Here is a 10,978-nt window from a genome sequence, read left to right as displayed (position 1 = left end):
GTGTTTGAGATTTTTACAGGACCAATGGAGGACGGCTGTGGAGGAGCTGGAGGCAGTGGGGGAGGTGGAGGTGGTGGAGGTGGAGTTTCTGGAGAAGATGGAGAAATTGGATAGAGCTTGTCATAGGCCTCCCTGTATTGACGAGCAAATTTCTCTAGTGCTCCATATGGAAAAAACTGCCCATGGACATGCTCTTGGTGACTCTTTAAAATAAGAACATTGGAAAACAATTTACCACATGTTCCACATTCCAGTTTGTCAGTGTTTTCACCTTCACCACCTTTGCTCTTCTTCTGTACCTTTTGTCTGTTTTCATTATACTGAATGACCAGTTCAAAACCAAAGTTTTCCAACAAAGCTTTAGCTGCATTTCCTCTGGCCCCTGAAGCTATTCGAGGTGGTGGGATAGATGGTTCCAAGGATTTCTGCTTCTTTATGTCTTTGCCTTCTTTGAGTCCCTCACTGTCACTTATCAGTTCTTGCTTTGGTTTTTCTTGCTTTTCAGCAATCTCTTCTGCCTCCTTGTAAGAGGGCATTTCCTTCATGATTTGGCAGTCTACACCCCCTATGTTAGTTTGCTCTTGTTTCAATAATTTGCTTGTCTGCTGTTGTTGTTGTTGTTGCTGTTGCTGTTGTTGCTGCTGCTGTTGTTTTTGAGACTGCAGTTGGGGCTGTGTGGCTTGGTACTGTTGTGCTTGTTGCTGTAGTATTTGAAGTTGAGTTTGCCCAACATGATGTTGGGTTTGAATCTGTTGCTTCAAGTCTTCAAGCAAGGATCCAGCCATTCCTGTCATGCCAGGCATACCAAAGGTGGCAGAGCCTGGTAAACCCAGGTCTGGCCCCAAGCTAAACTCAGTCCCAGGTATGTAGAATGGAAAGAGAAACTGAGGCTGCTGAAACTGCAGCAGTGCTTCTGGGGTCATAGGAAAATGAGGCAAAAAGGCTGGGTTCAGAAACTGAGGCTGAAAGAATGCTGCCTGCTGTTGTAACTCATGCTGTAGTTGCATCTGAATTTGTGCTGGTGACTGTGGTGGGTGATGTGGAGGCTGAGCAGAGATCAATTCAGGAGTTTGTTTTTTATTTAATTCTTTGGCATCTAAGTGGGTATCTTTGCTGTTCACTGCTGTTAAGCTCAGGGAATCTAACATCCCTTGGCTAGGACTATTCACATTTGCTGCAATGCTGTGTCCACTGGCCACATGACCACTGGGCTCCAACTTTGCTGCTCTTGCCTTTGTCTGGTGGAGCACGGATCTCATGTGAATTTCCAATGTTGAACTTTGGCTGTAGGCAACATTACAGATACTACACTTGTAGGGTTTGTTATCTGCGCTGCTGTTGGTTTCTTGAGGAACAGGACTGGAAGCTTCCTGCAAAACTTTTTTCAACTTATGCAGATGAGAAACTGAATTATAATGGACCAAGAGAATGTTCTTTTGGGTGAATGACTCTTTGCACACTGTACACTTATACGGGCGAGATGGATCAAGGAATTTTTCCATTGTAAAATTTGGCCCTTTTCTAAAAGGCAAGGTCCGCTTTGGTTCAGAGCCCATATCGTCTGGAATGGAGCTACTATCACTTCCTACAGGACTGGCCTTCCCTTCATGGTCTACCTCATATTCCCGCTCCATTTCCTGCTCTAGGGCATGGTCGTCCTGGGCCATACTTTCACTCTCTGCCCAAAGTTCACCATTCACGGGCAAAGAGGCATACAACTGTTGAAGTTCAGCTTCACTCAGTTCAGGATGGCCTGCTTCCAAATGTTTTTTTAAAGCCTGGAATGTACGGAAACTACGTTGGCAGAGATTACACATTGTGGCGGCCCGAATCGCATGATACTGGGAATGTATCTGAAGCTTCTGCATAGTTTTAAAAGCCAAGCTGCAATGGTTACAGCGATACTTATAAACATGCCGGTCAGAAACAGAGAGTGGTTGTCTTTTCTGCTGTTCACTTAGTTGATCTTGTAATGTGTCCGCGACTTTCCCATCCTTACTGCTATGTTTGCTCCACTCTGACACCTCTGTGGCTTCTTTACTTGGTTTCTGCTCCTCACTCTTAATTTCCACACTAGTTTTTGAATCCTCAAGACCTGCCATACTTTTGTCATCCAATGGACTTTCACCTGTGTAGAAGAGAAGCACAAACATTGTATCTTATAGATGGAAAACCAAACCAAACCAAAACAACAAAACAGTTTAAATGTCAACAGATACTGTAAATAGTAACCCCCAAGGGTTTCTGCTTAATTGAGTCTTTGAAGGAATATTTATTGAGCAACTACTATGTGGCAAACACGATACCAGGTCATAAAACTCTACAAGAAATCACCCCTGGCCTCAAGGGAATTTCAGGACAGAGAAGAAAAGGATCAAAAGATAACTATTATATGCTACAATGAGTGTGACATAGAAAGTCAAAGCCTTGGCGTTCATGAATTACAATACACAGAACAGTTAGGGCAGTCTGACACTGGTGTCCCAAGGGTAGCTACAGATACACCTAGATATTAATACACCTTGGAAAACATAGCTTTTAGGACTGCCATGATTTTCCCCTCCACACTTCCGTTTTCCTTATCTACATGGTAGTCATCTCCAAAGGCATCCCCCTTTGTGTGTTTTCTGCTGACCCTGATGAGAGACTGGCATACCTGTATATTTTCCAGACCCATCAGCTGCAATGACTGCAGGTGTGTCTCGCTCAGATTTCTCAGAGGCGGCTGATGGCAGGAGCATACTGTTTGGCATTATGACATCAGGGACCGGTACCTTTGAAAACCAAAGAGCCTCATGTTAAGTGTACCCAGGAAATTACAAACTCCATCACATCTGTTGTTTGGCAGTCACACATCCCACTTACATTTTCCAAACAAAACAAACATTTTGTGGCCCTAACAAACTAAGGCTTTCTCTTCGAATTTCAGACCAAGGCTGTTGCAATGCTGTATTCTTCCTTTTAGTAAATGCGATTTAGGTTTTTGATTACATAGATCTATTTCTAGGTTGGCCCAGGACTGGGCAGTGTTTCCTTCTGTTGTGCATAGGGTTGCTATATGAGTCGGTACTAACTCAATGGCACCTAACAGCAACAACATTTTTATTAGGATAACCAAGAAAATTTGAAACTCAAGGTACCCATATAAGTTGTTTGGTTGACATTATACAGATACACAAGTAAGAGTACAAAACTATATTACTGAATACGTTATACCATGTATCACATATGATTTTTAATCTAAACAAAACAGATAAGAAATGGGTCTTAACTGCGATTTCTATAATACAGTCAAAAAATTGCATTTATAAATATAGCAGAATAAATAAATTTCTGTCTACCAATTACAGAACCTGAGGTGATATCTTCATATAGATTATGTCAAACATGCATCAACATTTGGTATTCTTACTGTCATAAGCAACTTCTCCACACAATCTGGGGACACACTGTGCAAATGTGTCAGATGAAGCTGGAGGTGCATTTTGTTGCTGAGGACGTCCTGGCAGAGGGGACAGCAGATGACCGGCTGCACCGAGTGCTGTGATAGGACATGCATCTGGATACGACTTTGATCCCTACTATTGTAGTTGCAATAAGGACACTGATAGAACTGCAAAATATTAAATAAACATGACTGACATTAATTAACATGTTGTGATAAACCAAGGTTCTATTACATAGTCAATCACAATGTTTACATACATTTCAACAGCATGGAATCATTTAATGGCTTAAAAAAAAAAAAAGGCAAAAAATGTTTAATTAAACAGCAAAAACAAAGATATACACAACCAAGGGAAAAGGCATGTTTACCTGATCGTGACAGAACTTATTGTCTTCTCCAGGTTTTGACCTTTTCGTTGCCACATCTTCTTCTTTTGCCAGCAGCATTGGCTGGGTTGCCCCAGCCACATTGACTTTTAATTCCTTTTCTGGTGTAAGTATCCCTGATGCCAAAAAAGGACAGAGAAACTCAATTTTTAAAAGACTAGCAATGTCAAAATCTGAGAAGGTATGTATATGGTTTTCAAATAGCTGTGATTTTAAAACCACTGAATTACCAAAAAAAAAAAAAAAAAGAGAGAGAGTTAGAGAAGCAAGCACTTTTGCATAATGCTAGCCAAAAAAGGACAGAGAAACTCAATTTTTAAAAGACTAGCAATGTCAAAATCTGAGAAGGTATGTATATGGTTTTCAAATAGCTGTGATTTTAAAACCACTGAATTACCAAAAAAAAAAAAAGAGAGAGAGAGAGAGAGAGAAGCAAGCACTTTTGCATAATGCTATTCTCAAAAGCAAAAAGCACACTTCTTTTTGCCTACCAAATAGCTTTGATAAATAAGTTTTTAAAATATACTCCTGTCTCATACTTAGATAGGTGGCATTGAAAGACTCATCAACAATATGTGCTTTCTGGTGGCTCAGAATGCCTGTATCACACTAATGCAAATCTATCTCCAGTCACAAATATGAGTTTAGAAAATAATTATTTTTACTAATGCTTATTTCTTTCTCTTCTAAATTTTGTGGACACTGCAAAGATTGCAAAATTTTAAAAGATGACGGTTTGTAATGTGGAAACTAAGACTTTATAAAATTAGCCACATATTACACATTTGCTGGTATTAAGAGATTTACTTTTTGCTTTGGATGTTTCAGCAATTGGCTATACCCATAAAATTATAGTCCAGATTTCAAGAAGGCCATTGTTTTATGATGTTAATCCAAATATTCAGTGTTAAAAAAATGATTTAAAATTTTGCTTAGATGAGCTATGTAATATGTAGGAGGCCTCACACACATCAAAGAAAAGAGTGTGATTCTAATTTGCCAATCTAACAGAAAATTCTTCCCAGCATCAATTTGCCCGATAATATCCTCTGCGAGGTTGGATATTACAGCGACATTGGGAAGGCATGTCACATACATCTCACGACAAACACAAAACCTCATTTACCAGCCATTCCAATCTCATTATAGCACGGCATCATCTGACCTTTTTTCTGCTGTTTATTATGAGTATTTCTAATTTTAACTTTCAATTTTCACCATCTTCCAGTCAATTTGCAACTAAATTATTTCCAGGGTGAGGACACTATCACTGGACAACTGGGTGCAAATACATCTTGAAATGCAATGAAGCTAAACCATTGATTGCGATCAGACCCCGCGTAAATATATAGTCCAGGAGTAATCTGATTGTATGGTGAGCAGGAAGATTTATCTTGATTTTTTTCAATCCACATATGGTTCATATAAATGAACAAATGTAGCTTATTGCAAAATAACCCAGTTTTAATTTACAAATAAGATCAAGGATACTATGGAAACAAAGCAAAAATAAGCCAAAAAACAAAAAAATTTTTTTTAAATTCTAAAGACGAGATATATGTCTTATTATCATATAATTTCAAATATTTCACATTTAGAAGACAATTTAAAGTAAAAAATGACTCTAAGGAGGCAAAAGTGAAAATATTACTTAAATAAGATAATGAAAATTATTTTATTCTCATGAGGTTTGTGGTAGACAGAATTAGTACTAACTTTTCAACAAATTATATTTATTTTCATTTATAGATTTATATAGACACTAGATTTTATTTGGTTTTGTACCTAGACTGTCTTGGACTGCCAGAAGAACACACACATCTGACTTGGACATGTTGTTATGAGGGATCAGTCCCTGGAGAAGGACATCATGCTTGGTAAAGTAGAGGGTCAGAGAAAAAATGGACGACCCCCACCAAGAGAGATTACCACAGTGGCAGCAACAATAGACACAAACATAACAGTTGTGAGGCTGTGTTTTGTTCTCTTGTGCATACAGTCACTATGAGCTGGAATCAACTCCATGGCACCTAACAACAACAGATTTTATTTGAAGACATACATTTGTCATATACACACACACACACACACATATATGGAGTCCTAGTGTGGCACTGTGGATTAAAGCGCCAGACTGCATAGCCGTTTGAACTGCAAGGTCACCAGTTCAAGCTCACCAGCTTCTCCTCAAAAACCCTCTACAAGGTCGCTAGCAATTTGAAAACAAAAGTCTTATTTGTACAGATAATCTTCAATTTATAACTAGGTTCTTTTCCTATAACTCCATTGTAAATCAATTCAGACATCAACTGTGTACTTTTTTTTTTTTTTTTTAAGTTTTCACTGTTACTGCCTTTGATTACCAGTAACCCTATAAATCCAGTCTTTATCAGTTTGTCATACTGTGATGGCTTATGTGTTGCCGAGCTGATGGAAGGTATGCTACTGGTATTTTAAAAACCAGCAGGGTCAACCATAGTGGGTAGATTTCAGTAGTCCTTCCAGACTAAGACACACTAAGAAAGAGAGGTGTACCGCTTCTGAATAGTTAGCCACTAAAAACCTTATGAATAGCATCAGAGCACTGCCAGATGGGGTGGCAGAATATGAGCTCCTCACGTTTGGTGGCACTCAAAATACAACTTGGGAAGAGCCACCTCATCAAAGTAAATCTGACCATTAACCTTGATGTCAATGAAGCAAAGCTTTCAAGACCTTCATTTTCTAGTGGGACACAACTCAAAACAGAAATACAAAGCTGTAAATATCCATTAATATTTAGAATGTAGAATGTAAGAAGTATGAATCTAGGAAAATTGGAAGTTGTCAAAAATGAAATGGAACACATAAAGATCCATATTCTAGGCATTAATGAGTAGAAATGTATTGGTATTGGCAGTTTTGAATCAGACATCATATACTGGGAATGACAAATTGAAGACGAATAGCATCACATTCATCATCAAAACGAGAATTCCAAGATCTGGAATATTATGTATCAAATTTACATACCAACCACTAAAGCCAGTGATGATGAAACTGAAGAATTCTACCAACTTCTTTAGTCTGAAATTGATAAAACATGTAATCAAGATGCATTGGTAAGGTTTCCGGTTCTGGGCTACAGCCAGGGGAGTCAGGTAGGAAAAGCTCCGGTGAGAAGGGAAGGGGAATCTCACAAAGGAAACTCTCATATAGCAAACCCACAGCCTTTGAACTATCATAAGACCTAGTGCTTCAATCTCCTGAACTCGCATTTTTGAAATATCACACTACTGAGGAATTACTAACATCTTAAAACTTTCGCCCGCAGCCCAGTGGGAGCTCCAGCAACTGCCCCTGCCCCCGTAGAGCTTAGAGGATGGGGCTAAGGCCACCCCATTCAGAAAGCGGCATTTCCAGCAAAAAGGAAACCTAAACGGACCGGACCATGGGAGGCGACACAAGCCCCCCCTCCCCCACCCCCGCCACTCCCAGGGTCACCATGCCCCAGTGTAGAATCTTGGTGCAGATATCAGGTGAGACAGTTTGCCCATGGCACAGAGAGAGGGAAAGGGGTGACAACTTTGACGTCATCTGCCGCCGCCGCCACAAATCTGAAGCCATCCTGCCCTACTCCCAGATAGCAGCATGGATCTTCCAGCTATTGCTCTGGTGGGACATGAAACCTCTCTCCCAGGGAACAGATTTAAATCCCCAGCTATCAATTTGGCAACGTGCCGCTGGGCGGCTACCTGAGTTCACTGGGCAGGAGAAACTCAAGGCAATCTATAAAAACCCAACAAAACAGGTCTCAACTATCCCAAGATTGGCGCTGAGCACAGGCAGATAACTGACAATCATAGACAAAAATAGCAGTTGATCTTTCTCCCATTAACTCCCCAACATATATCTGACCACCTATATGGCTAGAGGAGAGGCCTGAAAGAGGGGTCACCCCCACCCCTTCTGGAGGCTTCTATTTGCACACACACTTACTGCTGGTATTGCACGGAAAGTTGACCAAAGCCTCATCTCTGCTCCAAAGTGGTGATTTCTGCCTATACATTTATATTACTTCTGCTTTTGGTCCTTTTGATCACACATCTTACCTGGAGGTGGGAGCTTTTCCTCCCTACCTCACCTAAGAAGCAGCAGCAATTATGGCCTTATAGCCAAGCTATAAGCATACACCATAATACTCCACCACTTAGACAAGACCTAACAACACCTACTACGTATTACAGACAATAAGGGAAGCCTATCTCCTGATCTTATTAATAATAATTATAATAGAATAACCATGCCCAATAAGAAACAATTAACATTATCGAAATACGTCAAAAAGCAGAAGAGAGCAGCAGATGCAAATGAGCTGGAGACAAAGGCTTTATAGAGGAGGAGGAGCGGATTCTGGATATGCCTGAGAGGAAATTCAGAAGAATGATATGGAAACAAATTCAAATACTCTGAAAAGGAGTTGAGGAAAATAAGGAAGAAGTAAGGAAAGTACTGCAGGAATAATCAAATAGGATTGACACAGCATTGAAAACAATTCAGAACCTGCAAAAAGATGTCCAGGTGATCAATAATAAGATATCAGAAATGGAAAATAGGCTGAAAGGGGAAAGGAGCAGACTAGAAGAGATGGAAGACAGAACTAGCGAACTGGAAGACAAATCTCTCAACACTGCCAAGATAGAAAAGCAAGCAGCTAAAAGGATAAAACAATCTGAAGAGAGTCTAAGATTCATGCTGGATAACATGAAGAGGAATAATGTAAGATTATTGACATTCCGGAACAAGAAGAATCAAAGAAGTCCACAGAGGAGATAGTTGAAGAGCTTCTGGAAGAAAACTTCCCTAACATCTTAAAGACGAGAAGATAAACATTCAAGAAGCCCAATGTACCCCAGGAAGGATAGACCCCAAAAGAAAGTCTCCAAGACATAAAATAACCAAGCTCCCCAAAATTATATACAAGGAAAGAATATTAAAAGCGGCCAGGGAGAAGAGAAATATAACTTATAAAGGCAAGCAAATTAGATTAAGCTCTGACTATTTAGAATGAACCATGCAGGCCAGAAGGCCATGGGGAGACTTAGACAAAACCCTGCAAGAGAAAAAACTGTCAACCAAGAATCGTCTATCCAGCAAAACTATCAATCAAATACAATGGTGTGATCAAAACATTCCAGGATAAACAGAATCTGAGAGATTTTATCAAAACCAACCCAGCACTTAAAGGGAGTTCTGGGGACAGCGAACCAACAAGAACAGATGACAAACAGAGATTGAGAGAAATCGCAACACCACCTGGAACACAGCCAACAGATAGCGGAGTCCAGAACAGAACAAGACTACTACAAGGGAGCGGAGAGATCAACTGAAGGACATAAACATACCAATGCCAAAGAAGGGACAAACACAGCAACAGAAGCCCAGGTGGTGGGGATGTCAGATAAATTACAGGTTACAATGGAGTATCCTAAATACAGAGAAAAGTTAGTAGACTACAAGGTAAACCCAAAGAAAGTTAACACTCCACAACATATCATAAGAACGAATTCCCAAGCAGAACAAGCGAACAGATAAACTAGGAAGAAACTGACCAGAATCAACTCAAAAAACACAAATCCAACACAAGAAGGAAAGCAGAACCAAAGAACGAACACCACCACCAAAAAAGTAACATAATGACAGCAATCAATTCATACTTATCAATAATTACATTGAATGTCAATGGACTGAATGCACCAGTGAAGAGACAAAGTGTAGCAGAATGGATAAGAAAACAAGATCCATACCTTACACACAAAGACAAAAACAGACTAATAAGAGTTAAAGGATGGAAAAAATTTTACCAAGCCAACGGCAGCAATAAATAAGCAGGAGTGGCAATACTAATCTCCAACAAAGTAGACTTTAAGATAAAAACCAGCATAAGAGACAAAGGAGGACACTATCTCATGATCAAAGGGTCAATTGAGCAAGATGACATAACCATAATAAACTTATACGCTCCCAACAAAAGAGCACCAAGATACATGAAGCAAACCTTAATGGAACTGAAGAAATACATTAAATCCATAATTATAGCAGTAGATTTCAACACACCACTCTTGAAAAGGGATAGAACAACTAGAAAGAAACTCGACAATGCTACAGAGGAACTTAACAACACAATCAAGCAACTTGACCTCATAGATGTATACAGAGCATTCTATCCAAAAACAGCACAATACACATTCTTCTCCAGTGCGCATGGAACATTTTTCAGTATTGACCATGTATGTGTTAGGCCACAAAGCAAACCTCCATAAATTCACAACCATCAAAATTCTACAGAGCATCTTTTCAGACCACAATGCTTTAAATCAAGAAATCAACAATAAGAAGGCCAAAACAATAAAGTCGAATACATGGAAACTGAACAACACTCTGCTGAAAAGCAACTTGGTGAAAGAAGAAATTAAACATGAATTCACATAGTTACTAGAAACAAATGAGAATAAAAACACAACATACCAAAATCTTTGGGACACGGCAAAAGCAGTCCTGAGAGGACAATTTATTACGATAAATGCACACATTCAAAAAGAGGAAAGAGCCAAAATCAGCACAATAACACAGCATCTTCATCAACTAGAAGCAGACCAGCAGAGGGAACTTACAATCACCAAAAGAAGGGAAATAATAAAGATAAGAGTAGAAATAAATAAGATAGAAAACTGTAAAACTATAGAAAGAATCAACAGGACAGGAAGCTGGTTCTTTGAAAGGATTAATAAAATTGACAGACCATTGGCAAAACTAAAGAAAAGAGGGAGATGACACAAATAAATCACATTAGAAACCACATAGGGGAAGTCACCACAGAACCAAATGAAATAAAAAAGCTAATAACAAAATACTACTAAGAGCTGTACTCCAACAAATTTGAAAATTTGGATAAGATGGATACATTTCTAGAAAAACACGACCTTCCTAACCTTACTCAGGCTGAAGTAGAAAATTTGAACAAACCCATAATGAAAGAAGAAATTGACCAGGTCATCAAGAAACTCCCGACCAACAAAAGCCCAGGCCCAGACGGCTTCAACGGTGAGTTCTACCAAACATTCAGAGAAGAACTGTCACCAATTCTACTCAAATTACTCCAGAA

At 39.4% G+C, this 10,978-nt stretch overlaps 1 protein-coding gene across 1 annotated transcript in view; it reads right to left on the bottom strand.

Moving 5' to 3' along the window:
• The window catches only part of ZFHX4 (zinc finger homeobox 4), a 275,489-nt gene that overhangs the window by 13,312 nt on the left and 251,199 nt on the right, over positions 1–10,978 (bottom strand). Inside the window, exons 6-9 of the mRNA XM_006830796.1 lie at positions 3,817–3,950; positions 3,413–3,613; positions 2,657–2,774; positions 1–2,128 (exon numbers count right to left, since the gene is read on the bottom strand). Coding sequence (XP_006830859.1) covers positions 1–2,128; positions 2,657–2,774; positions 3,413–3,613; positions 3,817–3,950 — 2,581 coding nt within the window. The remainder of the gene's footprint in view (positions 2,129–2,656; positions 2,775–3,412; positions 3,614–3,816; positions 3,951–10,978) is intronic.

Source organism: Chrysochloris asiatica, unplaced genomic scaffold (genome assembly GCF_000296735.1).
Source record: "Chrysochloris asiatica unplaced genomic scaffold, ChrAsi1.0 scaffold00001, whole genome shotgun sequence".
Classification (NCBI taxonomy): Eukaryota; Metazoa; Chordata; class Mammalia; order Afrosoricida; family Chrysochloridae; genus Chrysochloris; species Chrysochloris asiatica.
This window is presented reverse-complemented; position numbering and strand designations above follow the sequence as displayed.